This window comes from Cynoglossus semilaevis, chromosome 3, assembly GCF_000523025.1.
Source record: "Cynoglossus semilaevis isolate Cse_v1.0 chromosome 3, Cse_v1.0, whole genome shotgun sequence".
Classification (NCBI taxonomy): Eukaryota; Metazoa; Chordata; class Actinopteri; order Pleuronectiformes; family Cynoglossidae; genus Cynoglossus; species Cynoglossus semilaevis.
In genome coordinates, this window is record NC_024309.1 from 10053560 (window position 1) to 10072303 (window position 18744).

General features: G+C 39.7%; 2 protein-coding genes across 9 annotated transcripts in view; both read left to right on the top strand.

Moving 5' to 3' along the window:
- Positions 1-99: 99 nt before the first annotated feature.
- unm_hu7910 (un-named hu7910) overlaps positions 100-18744 on the top strand; it is a 19478-nt gene continuing 833 nt past the window's right edge. The window contains exons 1-26 of one of the 8 annotated variants that reach the window (XR_003049404.1): positions 390-747; positions 4000-4197; positions 4825-4869; positions 5184-5252; positions 11797-11847; positions 12520-12639; positions 12747-12782; positions 13179-13223; positions 13384-13413; positions 13556-13588; positions 13684-13722; positions 13867-13914; positions 14042-14125; positions 14205-14246; positions 14322-14407; positions 14489-14575; positions 14647-14797; positions 15108-15244; positions 15338-15436; positions 15534-15623; positions 15728-15865; positions 15955-16090; positions 16300-16391; positions 16667-16800; positions 17159-17357; positions 17511-17574. Coding sequence is in view for 7 of the 8 variants with exons in the window: in XM_008307913.3 (XP_008306135.1) it covers positions 711-747; positions 4000-4197; positions 4825-4869; positions 5184-5252; positions 7034-7078; positions 7510-10106 (2991 nt within the window). In the remaining variant the exon portion in view is untranslated. The other 7 variants (XM_025054557.1, XM_025054559.1, XM_025054556.1 and 4 more) reach the window with 7 other exon arrangements.
- LOC112486848 (NAD-dependent protein deacetylase HST1-like) lies at positions 2148-3990 on the top strand. Its single transcript, XM_025054567.1, has 2 exons — positions 2148-2742; positions 2828-3990. Exons 1-2 carry the CDS (start codon positions 2577-2579, stop codon positions 2932-2934), a joined length of 273 nt encoding a protein of 90 aa, XP_024910335.1. The 5' UTR covers positions 2148-2576; the 3' UTR covers positions 2935-3990.

The window sequence follows — 18744 nt, forward strand, 5'->3', positions numbered from 1 at the left end:
TTGTAAATATATATATATATATATATATATATATATATTTATATATATATCACTATATATATCACTTTTGTCTAATGAATAAGAAAAAGAAAAATTAGCGATTTGACATTTAAAAAAAGACGTTCTCTTAGTTATTTTTTTAATGTATACTTGTTTTCTTGCGTGTTTTATGTATAATATTTTTTGTCTTTTTTTGCATTAACGGTACACTAGTTCAATATATTGATTTAAGGAAGTTAACGCTTCATATTTTACAGCTAAAAGACGGGAATCAAAAAATGAATTTGCGTTATTTCTCCCTGAAAAACACGTTTTCAAATTATATATTTTGTAATTATATGCCAAAATAAGTCTTTTTTTAAAAAAAAAAATCCTCTTCTTCTTCTTTTGCCACGTTTTTGTTCCTTTCCAGAGAGAGGGAAGATACCGGGAAGCAGAGCAGAATTGTGATTGGTGAAAACCGCTGAGTGCCCGATTTATGTCCCGCGTACCAGAAAAATACTAGGCTCCCATTGGTGTAGTCGAAAGCTTATCACGGTTACTATGGACTTTGGCTTTGCTGGTATCCAAGTGAGGACGTGATTTTAGTCAAAGCTGCCGTTTCTTCAGTGAGACCGTGCTGCGGTGAACAGCAGTGTCTTTCCTCGTTTTTCTACTGAGTCACGTTACCGGAGCCCTGCTAAAAACACACGGTGGAAATAACAACAACAATGGTGCAGAGGAAAACTAAAATTCAACCCAAAAAAGGTCAGTTCGTGGTGTTGTTCGTCTCGTTTGCTATGCGCTTTCGTGCCCAAAGTGCACATCTCTTTTATATGTTTTGCTCATTTAAAGTTGGGACATTATTTAGTCCGAACAACACTTAAAACGCGAAGGAAAGTGACTGCGTGTGAGGATGTAGTCTCGCGTTCAGTTAATATAACAATGTAGCAGACACAACACAAACAGCTGCTCCAGCCGCGATTCCCACGACCATCCTAGAAAAAAACAAACAAACACTGGGCGTTTTAAAGCTACGTCAATTAGCAGTTGAACTGTAAACTTCGTAAAAGTAAGCGTTTTTCTTGTGCTTCTTTCGCACCGAATTGATTATGACTGGGTTTCCTTTCGGGACAATGTCCTGGTTATTGCCTGTTTTTTAGCCGTATGCTCCTGCTGTGTGGTATTGTGTACAATTGGCATAGTTATGAATTGAGTTTGGTTTGACAGTGTTAAGCCATGTTAGCTAGCTTGTTCGGGATATAACGCCAACGACGTGAAAGAGGTAAACAGTACCAATTGTTACAAAATTGTGCAGTCTATACAAGAGACGATTCTTATCGAGCTTTTTTCATAAAACTGGTCTCGTATGTGGTGCTAGGCTACATTAGCCCGCAATAACCTGCTAACAGAATGTTGTTAAACTGCAGTATTATAGTTTTCAAGATATCAGACGTTGTTTAGGCTGAATTACTTTCTGTAATTACTGCCTGGAATTATATTCCAACATTGTACTATTGATTATGGACAAGTTTGTTCAAATGTGGACTCAGTAACTGATGAAATTAACGTTAATTCATGTTTAAAACCTGCAACTGTTAAATGCTTTAGACTAATTTATTTATGCATAGGTTATTAGTCAGTTAATCGTTGCAGTCCTTATTTGTCATCTCTGTGTGACCTTGAAACAAAGTGGTTCTTTGTCACTTGCTTTGTTAACAGTGTTTTCTAAAGAAAATATTCTTTCTGCTCAACATGACAGTGGACACAAATGTTAGCCTCCAGCTATTACTTTGACTACTGTGGACTACTGAGGGATCCAACATGGCTGCCTCCACATAGAACACCCACTTTGAACGTAGCTATAGACAGGGTCAATAAAACAAACTTTTAAAGATACAGTGTACTCATATTATGGTATAACCTCATGATAATTCTGACTTCGATGTGTTTATTGTGTTAAAACATTCAACTGTGGCTACTGCAATGACACGTTGTTCTAGTTTCTCTGTTCCCTCTATGACAGTTAACTGTCAACAACTGTCAACACTTTAACATTTGAGAACAATTTCTTTTTATAGGCTTCTCGCCCAAGAATCACTATTATTAATACTTTCTTGTCCTCCTGGACAAACACATGGTCAAGGTGATATATATATATATGTGTGTGTGTGTGTGTGTTCCTCTGTCCTCCCTGACAGCACACACACACACAGCCCTGGGTTTGTCAGCTCTAATAATAGTGTGGGTCAGTTTCAGCAGGTGTAGAAAAGAGTTCTTCCTCTGTCATTCTCTTACCACAGCTTTATCTCGTGTCTCTGTTTGTCTGTTTTATTTTTTTATTTTGTGCAACTATATTTTTTCCTCCTTTTTGGATTTATCTTATTGCTACACTGTTTTGTCTTTTTTGTGAATTGTTTTTGAGAACGATATCACGGCAGAAGACCTTGTGATTTTAATTTTTATTCATACTTTTTATCGTTATTCGTGTGTTTTGCGTGTGAGATCATCATCATCATCATCATCAACGGCTGCTTTCTTCTTTCATGACTCTTTGATTTTTCTGCCGGCTTTCCTACTTTCCCGTGTCAAGCTCGATGCAGGGGTACCGTCGCTACGGAGCACCCTACTCCACAATTTCCTCCTCCTCCTCCTCGTCCTCACCTTCCTCCGCTCCGGTAGAGGAGGTGAGTGCTGAGGAAGAGGTGTTTGAGGAGGAGGAGGAGGCAGAAGAAGAACGGCAGTTTGTGGTCCAGGAGGCAGGTAGGAGCTAGTTAGTGGTGTTTAACTGACCAAGTTCAGCTACTGTTGGATTTGGTTTTAATGTGCCCTGGTCTGGCTTGGATAGGGGGCGATGTGGAGGAGGAGGAGGGCAAGATTGAACAGATAAAAAGGGAAGTTTTATCAGCAGTATCAGACAAAGGTAGGATGAACTCCTACTTGTTTTCTGCCTAATAACAGTAATATATAGAAGGCACGTTTTTGTTTCAAACAAACAAAAACAAGTTCTTGGCAATTATTACTAATATTTTTATTTGTACCCTCTGAGTTCACAAAACGATTGTGACAGGCTGGTGATGTTCATAATCCTTCATACCTGCCAGTTACACAATTCACTCACCTTTACTTTTTTTACAAAGTCAACATCAAGATCAACTGAAGAGGACGTAGAGGAGTTACTTGTGTGTGTGTTATCCTATGAAGCTAGCCTCATTTTACCATAAACTTCTTTTGGACACACAATCATTTTGGGCCTTTTGTTTTTAGTGGATAATTAGTAGAACAAATCCTGATCCTGACTGTAAAAAATATTCCTCATGAGTTCCTTGGAGCTTGACAATCTCTTGTAAAATACTCTGGGTTTTTTTTTTTGTTTGTCTTTAGCGTGTTTGATTCTACTGTACGGTATTGTGTTGGACGTAAAAGAATGAAACTGCCGTTGTGAACTGAAGACATTTCTCTCTGGAGTTCTGGACGACCAACAGCTGCTCTCTGTCTCTCTCTCTCTCGCTCTCTCTCTCTCTCGCTCACAGACAGTGACATGTTTCATCTATTTCTCTATTCCTGGCTCGCACTGCCCTTTGCACCTTTTTACATTGTTTTTCTTTCTGCTCTCATCTAAACATAAATATTTAAACATGTAATATTGAATATAAAAGTCTTTTTTAAGTTGTATTGTTTTTGTATTCATACATAAATATCTTCGTAATAAAAAATGTAAAATAAAACGTAAAATAAAAAAACAAAAATAATTTGACCTATAAACCTGAGAGAAAAAAAAAACTACATTCCTAAAGAAATGATCTAAAGACTCTAAAGTTGTATTCAGAGAGTCTTCCTTGTGTGATCTAATAGAAGGTAAAAACATTTACATTTAGTAGACACTTTTATCCAAACTAACTTACATGAGGAGTTTTAAGTATGCGGTTCCACTGGGGCTCAAACCCAGGACCTTCTCCTTGTGAAGCAGATGAGGTAGCCACTACACTAAAGAACACCTTTTTGGTCATGTGTTTTCAGAGACGATTCCATCGTCCGAGGAAGTCAAGAATGGAAAGAAAAGAGAAAGCAGAGGAGCAGACTCGGCAGCAGCAAGACCAGGAGGAGGGATTCCAAAATCCTCAGTGTTCACCTGGTTTGTGGTCCTGGCCCTGCTGGGAGTGTGGAGCTCTGTGGCCGTACTCTACTTTGACATTGTGGACTATGACCGAGTCATTGGTGAGTAACCAGATGAAAAAACAACAACCATCTTATTCCCTTTATTTTTACAGTGAAAAACAGGGCTGATTAAAGACACTCGACATAAGATGCATCAACCATTACTAACCATGACATCACATCCTGCATATTTCATGTTGGTGTTAAACAGTAATAATAATAATAATAATAACTTTTCAACTACTAACTGTCTCAATAACGGTCCATAAAGAAGATTTTTTTTTTGGGTGTTTTGAAATTCAAAATTGACTTAAATTTGCAAATTAACACGTAGATTGATGATGAGATTGTGTTGGCAGTATCAAGACACCATCAAAATGACCTTTTTGATGAATAAAGTAACAATGTTTTTCACTTTTCACCTGTGCCTTAGCCTTTTTAGAAGAAAGCTTTTCTTTCTACTCTCTCTCTCTGTCTCTCTCCTTCACAGACACACATACAGACAGTGTGGTTTCATTTCATGTCGACTAGACATCAACATCAAAAGAAACTGTTGTCTGTGCTTTGCTGAACATCCAGTAACTGGTGGCTGACCCTCCCCTGTCTCTACTCTTCTCTTCCTCCTGCCTCTCCTCCTCTTCCTCCTATGTCTACATCTTTGTCTTCCTCCCTCCTTTCTGCATGCAGCCAGAGCTCAGGAGTTTCACATGAACTTTTCTGACGTTTTACAAGGTAACACTGCAGTCACCTCTTGTCTCATCAACTTTGTGTAACCAAGCAGAAGGAGAAAGAGGAAGGATGTGGTGATTTGATCAGTGCTAACGATAGTTGACTCAGACCAAAGTTGTGACACAATGAAAAACTCAATCTAGTTGGTCTTTTTCTTTTAACATATATATATATAAAGTATTTTTGCATATTTGTCCAAAATATAAAATTAAAATATTTTTTCAATACCTACTGTACAGTATTAAAATAAAATTGTTATTAAAATCTTTGTAACAAAGATAGATTTTATTTAATCCGCCCTTTACCTCCTCCCCCAGGTAAACTGAAGGCCTACGACTCAGATGGAGATGGAGACTTTGACATCGAGGATGCCAAAGTTCTGCTTGGTGAGTTCACTTTGTCCATAGTTTGTTAGTCTGATTTGTGTAGTGTGCATAAATATGTGTCAGTGCCTCGGCTTGAGAACCAGCTGTAACGTCACTCCATTCATTATTGATGGATTTTAAATCGGTGGTTTGCGTTTACACAGACTGTACCCATAGAAGCAGCAATAGACCAGTGTGTTTATTTACTGATGTGTTTGGGTAAAGGAAGTAGAGGAGTCATCTGTTTGTTGGATTCTGCAGTTACATCTGTCACTGACTATTGAATAATTCCAGACTTCAGTGTCTGGAACATGTAGTGAACAAAATCAACACCTGTTTAACTGTCAGATTGAAGCAGAGGTTAAAAACTTTCAGTGCATGAAGCAGTTTGGTTTGTCACCTTAAAGACAGACAGGAAGAGAAAGCTGCGTCTCTGTCGCCTGTGGTTGGTTTCTGACTGATCTCACTCTCTTTCTCTCTCTCTCTTTTTACTCGCTTCATCTTTTGTTTTTCATTTTTATTGATGTTAATCCTTTGTTAAACTTTCCTTCCTTTTTCTTTTGTTTCCTTCTACCTTCCTTGCTTGGTGCCTCCTCCTTCAACTTTTTTGTATTTGTTTTTGTTTCACCTTCATCTTCCACCTCTCTGTGTTTTCTTTTTCTTTTTCTCCCTTCTCTTTTTCATCAGGCTTGACCAAAGACGGCAGCGATAGCACGGGTCACACCGAGTCTCTTGAGGATGTTGTCAGTATTTTAGCTGAGGAGGGCTCTGATTGGATCTTTGGCTTCTTCACCTTTCTCTATGACGTAGTGTCTTCACCTGTAGAGCAGCACAAGGAGAAGGAGAGTGGGAATAAGGGTGGGATGGCCTCCCAAAATAATGAAGAGGTCCAAGACCCCAAACTAGACCTTTAGAACTAATAGAAGATTGAAAGACGGCGTCACAGCCAGGAGCGAGGCTCTCTGGTCTTCAATCAGGACCAGGTTTCAAAATGCTTTGGTTCTGAGGACTGCAGAGTGGTTTTTGTTGCGGGGCAGGGACCAGTTTTTACTGTAGGACCAAACTGGGTCAGGACTAGTGTGAGTTAGCCCTTTCCTTTGTGCAGGTTTTGAGCTTCTTTTTTAGTAAACGGAAAGGAAAGGTTTTATGTTCATAGCACAGTAGCTCAGCATCCACTCAAAGGTTTTGTTAAACACAACCACAGTCATACTAATGGTAATAATAACAATAAGAAAAACGTGAATTAAAGACTTTTTAATTTTAGTTTCATAAGAGTCTGTGTTGGAAGAGTTAAACATAAACACCCTGCGAAGATGAGTTTTCTTTTGCTTTTCCCACAACATTTGAAATCATGGCTGCAACATTTTAGTGTTTGTAGTGGCGCAGATGTCAGGCATCACTTAAGTCATTGATGCTTGGTGATGTTTATGGTCAACACCCATCACCAGACTGGGACAACTTTGTGTCCAATGCTGCTCCATTCACACACCATTGGACAAATATGAGATCGCCAATAAAAATGAGAGCTGGGTTTGTGTTCAGTTTGAGCTCATTTTGTTTTTGGTGTGATGGACTTGATCTCCAGACCAAACCAGTGCTACAGTATGTGTGTTGTCTTAGAAAAGAAAACAATAAAAAAAGATTTTGATTTAAAGATTTAGAAGGTAGACACGTCCCACACTCTGTGTTTATGTTTGGTTTATGTTCCACTTTAGTGTTTGCGTTCACTTTTGATTCAGTTCACCTGTACATTAAAAACTAAACGTCTTTGCGACTTAAATAATTTGTCCCCTGTTTCTCAGAAAAGACAGAAGGGGGCGAAGCTACCAGAGCGAACACAACCCGAGGTATTAAAGGTTGATGTTGCATGTCCAAATAGTGTCGTGGTATTTGGTTGTTGTGGAAATAGTAACAACTATTTTAACACTATATAAAGCATTTTCATTCCCGAAAATTAATTCCTTTGGGTAATTTTTTGTTTTTTGAAATGTTACTAATACGTAAAGATGACAAGCAAAATAACGATACAAGAAGAAACTAAAGTTCTGAGTTTTCTCCCATGGAAGAAAATCAGCTCAAGTTTATCTGTGTTTCTCCAGTGTTTTCACTGGCTGCATCGTTAACACCTTCGTGTTTGGTCTGCAGTGTATCATCACTTTAATAAACACTGAGTCAGCATGTTTCCTTTCCTCCTAATAATGGGTGCTGATTTGTATTTTGTTTTGTTGTTGATGTTGTCAATGGCTCAAACCCTAAAACGGTCACTTTAAAATCGTAGAGCATCCAGCCCGAGGGCTGCTTCTACGTTCAGCTTTGAAAGAAGATCTTAGGATAATCCATGAGAAGATGGAGGCTAAGAGGATCGCTCGCATCGCCCTGGCTGTGATTAGAGAGCTCCTCACCGAAGAGGAGGAGCAGAGAGAGGCAGTCTGGGTGATTAGGATGAAGGAGCTCGAGGTTGCACAGCAGCAACTGAGGGAGGAGAGGAAGAGGATAGCGGAAGAAGAGGAAAGGATAAAGATGGAGAAGGAAAGGCTGGAAAGAGAAAGGGCAGAGAAAGAAAGGATGGAAATAGAAGAGGAAATAAAAGTAAGAGTGGAAAATGGAAAGGTAGAGGAAGAAGGTGTGGAAAAACAGGCAGCAGGGAAGGAAATGGAAGGGGAAAATGCAGTGGAAATGAAAACAGAAAAGGAAGAGACGGAAAAGATTGTGGAAGAAAAAGATGGTTTAATAAAATTTGATATGGAAGAGACACAAAAGGAAAAGATGGAAAAAGAAAAAGAGGCAAAGAATGAGATGGAAAAAGAAAATACAGAGAAAGATAAGATGGAAGAAGAAAAATATGAGATGGAAAAGATGGAAAGAGAAAAGGCACAAATTGAGCAAGAAAACGCAGAGAAAGCTGAAAGACAGAGAGTGGAGATGGAGAGCCTCTGCAAAGAAATGATGATTAGAGAAGAGAGGGAAAGACTGTTACAGGAAAGAATGGAACATGTTGAAGAAAACAAGAGTGTAGCTGAAGAAAAGATAGGGATGGAGGAAGAGAGACAGGAGAGCGCTGGCATGGCTGAAGAAGGAAGGAGGATAGCAAACGAGGAGACGCAAAAGAACGAACTGATCACAGAACAAGAAAGAGTTGAAAAAGAAATAATCGAGAAAGTGGAACCAGAGTTGGAGAGGCGTGAACAGGAAGAAAATGCTATGGAAAACGAGAGAATAGATAAAGAGGGAATAGAAAAAGAGATGCAGGAGGAAGAAATAATTATTAAGGAAAGAGCACAAATGGAGAAGGTTGATTTAGATCACATTACTGAGGAAAAAGAGGTAAAAGAGCAGCAGGAAAGCCAACAATTAGATGAAATCAAGGAAGGAGAGGAGAGGGAAAGATTTGTTCAGGAAAAACACGAGGTTGAGAAAGCGAAAAATGAAGAGCAGGAAAAAGAACAAACAGAAGAGTTGGAAAAGGAGGAAAATGAACAAATTGGTTGTAAAAGACCAGACATGGAAAAAGAGGACGAAGCCAGAGAGAAGGAAAAGGTGGTGATAGAAGCTAGAGAGGAGGAGGACAGAGAAAGACTGGAAAATGAGCGCCTATCCAAGGAAAGAGCAAGAATTGTGCAGGAAAAGGAGAGATTAGAAAGAGAGAAGGCAACAAAAGAAAGACTGGAGAGAGAAAAAGTTACAAAAGACAAAGAAAGGATGGAGAGGGAACCAATGGGAAAGATGACCAGTGAAGTCAAGAAGGACAAGATGGAAGAGGGAAGACTGGTGAAAGACAGTATCAAGGAGATGACGGAAGAAAACGTCATGAACAAAGAAAAAACCATGCACGTAGCATCAGGTACGGTGACGCGGGAGAGAACAGACCAAGAACATTCCGAGGCAAAGGTTAATGTCCACAGACAAGAAATATCAGAAAGGAAGTCAAATGTATCTCATCCTAAAATGTCAACAGCTGAGGAGAAAACCAAGAACATCACCGTAGGACAAGACATCCTGTCAAGAAAACAGAGTATTCTTCCGCCTAAAGCTCCAACAGAGGTGGGGAAAATCAAGAACATCATTGTGAGTGGACCAGGCATGGAGTTAAAGAAACCAGATATTTCTCAAATCAAAGCTTCACAAGTAGAAGAAAAAACCGGGAATGTCGTTGTCAACAGAAAGGTTGTTCAGAAGAGGAAACCAAACATTTCTCCAACCCAAAGTCCAACAGCAGAGGAGAAAACTAAGATCAGTGTTAGTGTAAACAAACAAGACGTCCCATTAAAGAAAACTAAGTCTGCAACATTGGAGGAGAAAAGCAAGATGGCCGTTGTCAACAGACCAGATGCTCCGAAGAGGACGCCAACTAAGTCTCCACCTAAAGCTCCAACAGCGGAATCAAAAACTACATTTGTCAACATCAACAGACAAGATATTCAGACGAGAAAACCAGATTTCTCTTCACATAAAGCTCCAACACAGGAGGAGAAAACTAAGAATGCCAACGTCAGTCTCAGCAGACGAGACATTTCGCTCAGAAAAACAAATATTTCTCCACCTAAAGCTCCACAAGCAGGGTTAAAAACGATTCAAACAAGGAAACCAGATACCGTTTCACCTAAAGCTCCAACACCGGAGAAGAAAACCAAGAATGTCAACGAAGGTGTCAGTGGACGAGACATTCCACTGAAGAAACCAAACATTTCTCAGTCAAAGTCTAAAACTTTGGAGGAGAAAACCAAGGTTGTTCTCAAAAGACCTGTTATTCCAACAAGGAAACCATATAATTCTCCGACTAATGGTCCAGTAGGAGAGGGCGGAACTAAGAAGGTGTTCACAGTCAGGAGGACGACAGAGGGAATGTCTGGTGCAGACATTGGGAAGAAACGATAGTACAGCAAATGTTACAGGAGCAACAACTCTCAAAAACAAATTTTTTAATGAACATTTGAGGAAATGACCTGTCTGAAAAAGCAACTGTAAAATGAGCAGGAGCTCTGTATCATCACCACGAAGATCATTGTCCTCCAGGCTGATTGACAGAGTCAATCTTCAAGGTCAAGCCTTGAATATTTTGAAAGTATTTTTTGTTAGAAATGTTAGAAATTTACAGTAGTCGTAGTGTAGTTGCATAGTGGTTGTAATGGCTTTAAGAAATTGTTTTGTTACCATACAAGATTTGGTCATTTAGTGTGTTGTGGCTCAGTGTGTCATCAAGAGAGTGCAGGTTCAAATCCTGCTCTTTGTGTTCGATCACATATATCTGTATCTGCATCTCAGTGAAATCCTCTGGTATGCCTTCAGTACTTTGAATGTACTATAGGGAAGAGCAGGAACAGAACAGTAACAGCAGTGACAGTAGTACGTAGATACTGTTTGGTATCCAACCTAAAGTTTGTGAAGTCTTATGTTAGCTTGGATTATTACCAAACCCTCTACATCTTAGGTGGTGTGTGCTTGTCGTCTACACCCACCGACTGCATTCGGAACACTGTGGTGTTGAATCTGTGTTGACGAATCGGGAGGCCAGACCTTTTCCTTTCCCCTTTTAACTTGATCGTCTCTCTGTACAACAGCGGAAAAACAGCGAGCAGGATTAATAACAGTTTCATGTTACAGTGACTCTACTGTTCTTCACAAAGATAACAGTTGTGTTATTTAAAACCTCCCCATGTCAAAAAGAGGACACACCTCACTTTGTCTAAGAAAAACATGTGGTTTAATGTGTGATTTAGCCCTTTTTCTGTAGCTGCTGGTCTACTGCTGCCTCCTGTGGTCTGTTTGTGTCAATAAAGGGAAACTTGAAAGAATTCTTAGTGAACGCTGAAATGACAACAGAGATCAGCTGAGGTTTTCTTAACGTATTTACTCCAATGTCTATAGATTTATATTATCAGATGTGAATTCAGTAGTATTTAATATTTGTTTCCTTTTAATGTCTTCTGTCCAGAGTTATTTCCGACCACTTACATCAAAATAATCTGTTGTAAAGATTGTTGATTAAAAATGTGGGATTACAAATGGAGATTCTTTGTCTGTGTTTCCCAAAGGTGGGATGGTCCACAGTTATTAAATGAAATTATTATTGTCATGTGAAAGAGGGTTTACAAAAGCAAATAGTAAAAAAAAAAAAATGTATTAATGAAGAGAGGCCCCCTGGTGGTTAATCAATTAAACTGCAACTACCCTCAGGTCATTGTGGATGCACTTTGGATTTTTTTTTTTTTTTTGGCACTCACTTGGGAATGAAAGAGAACACACCACAGCACCACCCAGTCTTCCTCGTTGGACAATACTATCACACTCTGACACATTTTCCTCCTCTACGTTCACTTCCTTCCCCAGATTTGTGATCGTGGAGCTGCAGCTCCTGACTGTCCAGATATGTCGAGCTAAACGTTTGGTTACTGAGCAGAGGCACTGCCACATTAAACTGTAATCCCACATCAGTGTGTCACAATTTTTGAAGTGACACAGAACAGCAAACGTAAAGTCTATATGTTGAATGAAACCTTGGAAATGGATACGTTCGTGTGTGTGTGGTGTACGTTGTATTTTATGTTGCGTATAAACCATTCAACAGGACTGAAAGAGGCACAAAGAGCAGTGAGAAGTTCACCAGAGGATAGAACAGGTGAGGACACACACACACACACACACACTCTGACCTGTAACCTGAGAAAAGCCCGTCTACACCTTGTTCCCACTCAACCTCAGTTTAAAACACTCATTCCCAGCTCAGAGTGTCAGCTCCTCCCTCCACTGTTTAGTGTCTGCTGTGTTAAATGATCCAGTCAGTTTACTGTACACATAATGACTGCTGACTGTGCCGTGATCGCCTCCTGCTGTTAGACCCAATCAAATCTTTATCTATATGCGTTTAGCTTTTAAGACCAAAAACACTTTTATCACAACAGAACAGGCCAACAAGTCCAACCACATGGTAATTGGTCAAACTTTCAAGTCGTACAAAAATAGTTTTTTTTTTACTTTTATCTACCAAAAAAGTCTTAACCAATTAGAAATAAATAAAAAAGAAAAAATGCAGACTGAGGATATGAACACATCACCATATACTTGTAGTTGCAAAATGGCTGCTTTCTATGGCGCAGGATAATCCACAGCAAATGTACAGTATATATTTACAGAGAAAACCCATGTTTTTTAACCATCCAATCAGCCTCAGCCATGTGTCCATAGTGAATCAGAATAGAATGTGGTTTTACAAATGGACTTTTTTTTGTTGGAAATCTCTGTAAAGCAATGACACAAACTGTTCCTTCATCTTTTTCTGTTTTCTTTATAGCTAAAAAAGTGACTGAGCCTGTGGTAGAAACAGCCAATCAGCAGGCCACAAAGAAGCAGGAGGAGGAGGAGGAGCCACAAGATTCGTTACCTGAATATGAGCCTGAACAGACAGAGTCAGGTACATGTTAGTTTTTTGTTTGTTTTTTTTCAACTTTATCATTATTTTCTTTTTACCACTGCTGGGTAAATTTAAACTCATGTGTCTCCTCTCTGTGTCTGAAATAGTCCCAGGATCCGAGGACATTGAGTCAGAAATCCAAGGTTGGTCCTGCCTCACTTTCTCTGTCTCCCCGTCTCCCCCTTTTCTACCGGGTCCTTCTGTTTGTCTTTACTGTTCAAATATGTTACACAGATGTAAAGTGTTCAAAATGATCACAAACAAAGACGTTAAACTCACCAGCCTGATTGACTGAGAACGTGTATTTCTGTAAATTCAAAGTCATAATTTATATACAATATTGGAGTAATCAGTGGCAATCAAGTCTTTGTTGCCCTCTAGTGGACACGAAGCGTAACACGTAGTAGACGTTACAACAACCCAGACGGGTTAAATGGGAAATGTTTAGGTCAAACTAAATGTGAAAATAAAAAAATAGGAATAATCATAAACACAGACACATGGTGTTTACAGATGTTTATTGATCTGTTTGTTTGCAGCTCCTCAGCCCCTCCCTCCTATAGTGCAAGACGATTTTATACCAGGTCAGCTAAATTCCTCCTCGTCTCACTCTTCTTACTAATCCTAATGTTATTCTTTAGTTTTTTTTCAAACATATTTTTGTGTCGTTTTTCTTCTATTTTTAACTATTTTTTTCTTCATGAAAGATCAGTGTGAGTGAAATCAATTATCATTTTATTACAGATGATCCACGTGACAGTCTTCATCCATACGGTTGGTAATTTATTTTTTGTTTTTGTTTTTATACTTTCCGTGTTCTTATTTTTGCTGTTTTCTTATATTTCCTCCATGTTCTTATTTTTGCTGTTTTCTTATATTGTTTTGTGTTGTATTTGCTTTTATTCTTGATCTCCAGATGATGACATCGGTTCCATCGACACCACCGGAGGTTTCAATTTATTTATTAACTTATTTATTTTTACTGAAATGATGATGTTTCTGCTTTTAACAAACACATTTCATCTGATGAAAATGTTTTTGTAGCTTTGTTGACGGAGCCACCGCCGCCAGCAGAGAGCGCAGGTGAGTTTGTCTGTCAGATTTTAAAGCTCATATTGTGTTTTTGTTTTTAAAAAATGGAATAAAAAACGAAGTAAATCTAAGTTTAAGTCTTAGTTAAATATGATGTAAAATTCACATTTAAGATGCTTATTGTTTGTTCTTCAGTGGAGTCAGGACAATATGAGACCAGCTCCAAGTTTTCACAAGAAGCAGGTAAATATGGAAACATCTAACGTGATTTTTTTTTTCATTTTAATCCTGACTGAGTTTTAAAATGACGTCTGAAAAAAAAAACATAGCTCTGAAAAAAGTTTCTTATTCAAATCTTGACGTGTGTCAGAGGTCATCCAGGAGGTGAAGGACTCGGAACCAACGACTGAACCAGAACCAGAACCACAGGGTGAGACGCACAGAGAGGCTGAAGGTGAGAACTCTTTACTACACACATACAGACACACAGAATATTTGTATAACACAAGTTGGTGTGTGTTTTTGTGTGACAGAAATAACGGAGAAACAAACTGAGGACAAACTGAAAGAAAAAGGTAAAAAGAGTATATTTCACCTCATTATTTTCGTTTCGTTTTCCTGAGCCTTTCCTCTGTCGTCTTCTCTCACAGCAAAGAAGAAAAAGCCGAAACTGTTGAATAAGTTGGACAAAACCATCAAAGCGGAGATCGATGCAGCAGAAAAGCTTCGGAAGAAGGTGAAAATGAACGTCTTTTTATTTAAAATATCTACAGAGCAAAACGACCAAAATCTTCAAACCTGTGTGTTTCTGTTTCAGGGTAAAGTAGAGGAAGCTTTAAAAGCCTTTGAGCTGCTGATACAACAGAACCCTCAGAGTCCACGGGCTCGCTTTGGAAAAGCTCAGGTGATGCCGCAGACACACACACATATCCATACACACACACCATAGCTTGTTTATAATGTTTTGACCTGCAGGCAGAGGACGACCTGGCAGAGAAACTCCGCAGTAACGACATGCTCCTGAGAGCCATCAACAGCTACAGAGAGGCAGCAGATCTTCCTGATGTTTCCCCTGATCTCCTGAGGGCAGCGCTAAAGAGACGATCTGAGAGGCAGCAGTTCCTGGGTAATTATAGCATACTTTACTCTTCTACCTCGTAGCCCAAGGACTGGTATATTTTCAGACCCAAAAAACTGACTGTCCTGCACCAAAGTCCATAGAGAGAAATTGTGTTTTTAGCTCAGTGAAAACACAGAAGCTGCTCGTCTGCTGCCCTCTGTGTGTGTTATGACGTTTATGGCACAAAGGTCAATCTGAACAAAACACTAAAGAACCAAAAATATCAAACTGGGTCACATTAACTTGTAACAGTGGCCACGGTGGATCAGCAACTCATTTGTGATGTATGGTAAAACTGCACATCTTTGTCGTTCAGGGCGGATGCGAGCATCAGTGGCAACTCTGGAGAGGTTGGTGCACGCCTTCCCTGATGACGTCAGCCTGAAGAACGACCTCGGCGTCGCTCACCTGCTACTAGGAGATAACACGGGCGCCAAGAAGGTCTACGAGCAGGTGTGTGTTTTGTGTGTCTTTGGTGATCACCGAGTGGATCTGTTGTGTTTGTTCCTGATTGGGCTCTTGCTCCTTTCCGCTCTGTTCTTCCAGGTTCTAGCCACTGCTCCCCACAATGGCTTCGCCAAAGTTCACTACGGCTTCATCCTGAAGTCTGAGAACAAGATTGAGGAGAGTATACCATATTTGAAGGTACGCTCTAAGACACACAGGGAGAGAGAGAGAGACGCAGGGCAACACACTCACATCTGTCGTCGCCACTTTTCATTCTTTGTTTCTCTCTTTTCAGGAAGGCTTGGAGTCAGGTGAGCCGGGGACGGACGATGGACGTTTCTACTTCCACCTTGGAGATGCTCTGCAAAGAGTCGGGGACAACAGCGTAAGTAAACCTCACGGTTGACTGTATGTTCTCTGTTTTTCCTGCTTCCTGACTAACATGAGGAGGTTCACCTGAGGCTGTTTAACCCCTGTGTGTGTCTCCAGGCGTATCACTGGTACGAGCTGGGGCACCAACGTGGACACTTTGCGTCCGTGTGGCAGAGGTCGTTGTACAACGTAGACGGACTGAGGGCTCAGCCCTGGTGGACGGCCAAAGAGACTGGATACACTGATTTGGTCAAGGTAATGAGCACCGTGTGTGTCGGTACAAGTCATTAGGTGGAAGTAATAGAAAAATGACACGTTGGTCATTTGTCGTGTCTTTTCTTCAGGTGCTGGAGAAGAACTGGAGGACAATCAGGGACGAGGCGCTGTCTGTGATGGACCAGAACACTGGAATGTTTGTACCCGAGGAGGAAAACCTGAGAGAGAAGGGGGAGTGGGGCCAGTACACACTGTGGCAGCAAGGTACAGAAACACGCACCCTTGAAGGTTAATTGTTGTTATATTAAGACTGTTTGTGGCTGAGAACAAAACCAGACTGAAACCACTGTATTTAGGTCTCCTGTCCTCTGACGTCTGTGATCATTAAAGAATCTTTTTGTCCATATGTTGTTCTTTAAAAGAACCGTGTATTAAAACCAGACTAAACCTGTGAATGTGGTTTTTCTCTTCAGGCAGGAAAGTCGGGAACGCCTGTCAGGGTGTCCCCAAGACCTGTGCCCTGTTGGAGAGACATCCTGAAGCCACAGGCTGCAAAAGAGGACAGGTGTGTGGTCCATACACACAAACACACTTGCATACACTAACGATGAAATAAGCTAATAGTTTGCCCTTTCCTGTCACCTGATGTTAAATGTATAGAGCAGCATTTAAACATTCTTGACAATAGCTCTTTGACAAACCCAAGAACAAGAGGTCATATACTAATAGACCACACTACACTTGGTATTGTATTACAGTAACATGTGTACTTTAATTTATCCTCAAATATGAGTAAAGTCAAATATCTCACAGAGAATGTTCCTAATCTTCCCACTCCAGATAAAGTTCTCAGTCATGCAGCCTGGGACTCACGTGTGGCCTCACACTGGTCCCACTAACTGCAGACTCCGAATGCACCTCGGCCTCGTCGTCCCCAAACAGGGCTGCAGGATTCGCTGCACCGACCAGATCAGGTACAGAACTCTTCCACACCTACATTTGTCTTCACTTTGACCGAGTTGTTTTTGCTGCTACCAGCTGCTCCACGTCCTACATTCCTGTACCTAACCCTGAAAACTCAGTTGTAACAATAATTAATCAGTTCTTTTTCTTTTAAAAACCAAACACTGTTAAAACTTCTACATTTTCTGAGGTTATTATTATTATTATTTACATTTCAATTTACACCTTTTCCTGAATCACGTGACCTTGAACCAGGTTCATGTGACCTGTTGTAGTAAGGTCATTGGTAATTTGGTCAGTAGATGGCGATCATGTGACCATGAGGGCCTGAAGGTTCGTCTCACTGTGGATTTTCTTTCTGTGTCTCAGGGAGTGGGAGGAGGGTAAAGTTCTCATCTTCGACGACTCCTTCGAACACGAGGTTTGGCAGGATGCGGACAGTTACCGCCTCATCTTCATCGTGGATGTGTGGCACCCGGAGTTAACGCACAACCAGCGACAGACTCTGAGCCCCATCTAGTTAAACAAAAGCAAGAAAAACAGACGTGTGAATGTGGTCAAAAACCTGGTGAGAATCCTGAGTTTCTGAATCTGAGGAGTGTGACCCACAGACTGAATTTTTTTTTTTTTACTTTTTATGTGAATGAACTACTTATAAAACACAGAAGATGAAGGATGGAATGATGGGAATTTAAATCCCAAATGTTTTTTTCTTTTGTAGGGGGGTTACATTCTTTGCTACTGACTTGACAACGTTACACCCAAAGACAAAGTGAACACTTGAGGTACTGGTTTAGTCCTGTTTGGACTTGGACTTTTTTTTTATTAATTCAACATAGTTATTTGACATTTGGTTTTCGTCACACTGCCTCCCAGTGGTAGAGAGTAGAATCAAACTCTGCGGTATAGCATGGCAGCAAGAACCTTACCACTGCACCAGCAGCTGCCCAAGAGTCATGAGAACCACTAGAAGCCAAAAAAAGAAATGTTTGTAGATTTTTTTTTAATGTTACAAGAGTTTCAAACTGAGGTTCAAGTCCATTGTTACTAAAACACTAAAACTGAGAAAAATCTGTTAATTCTACATTGATCCTGGATCGATCCTAAATCCTCAGACTTATTTTTGGTAAGTGTTGAAAATATTGTTTCTGTTTTCAGATAGTGAACCTAGAAATATTTCATCTTAAGATGAATCACTATGATTTTTCTGCCTAATTTAATCGATGCTGGGATTGAAGTTTCATTTTCTTTATGCACAGTAACAGCACAAGAAGCCTGAGGTGGCAAAAAAATAAAATTTATATTTATATAAAAATACTGAAAATGTGTCAAAAAAAACAAAAACACAAGTTGTGTGGGTTTTTCTTTTGATTGTATTAAATAGGTCAGGTCACTAAATAACACATTAGAACTTCCTGATGGGGGCAGCAGTGGGCCTGGGCAGCTGTTGTAGCTGATGTAGTTATTAAGTTATTAATTGTATTAAATTAATTTGTGCAAAATCAGAAACAGTGCTGTCACTTTTAGTTTTTGATTCTTTGTGAATTCTAAGTCTCGCCACCAGAGGTCGCCATCTTTGTAGAGCAATAGGCCCATTTCATATAGAAGTATATGTTGCATAAATATAGAACTCTTTTCTTTCTGACCAGAGTGAAACACAAAATGAGACAAAACAATAAGGAAGTTGAAGTAAATATTTACTTTTATACATTCATTGTAGGTAAATACATTAGAGTCAAGTGGAGGTAACATCATCATCATCACCATCATCTTCATCACTGCTCACAGGTGAAGACTAAAACATGCTTTAAAATGAGTGCACACTCATCCATTCACCTTTAACTTCAGCCAGAACGACGTCTGATCACTGTTTAAAATGCTATTTTACAAAAACCTAATTTTTCCGTGTGTTGATCATTTAAACCTGAGTGAATGGATGAGTGTGTGACATTTTT

Bases quoted from the DNA above. Each gene is read 5' to 3' on its own strand.
- LOC112486848 (XM_025054567.1), top strand. From the start codon at position 2,577: ATGCAGGGGTACCGTCGCTACGGAGCACCCTACTCCACAATTTCCTCC. The intron at 2,743-2,827 runs GTAGGAGCTAGT...TGGCTTGGATAG, and splicing joins GTTTGTGGTCCAGGAGGCAG to GGGGCGATGTGGAGGAGGAG.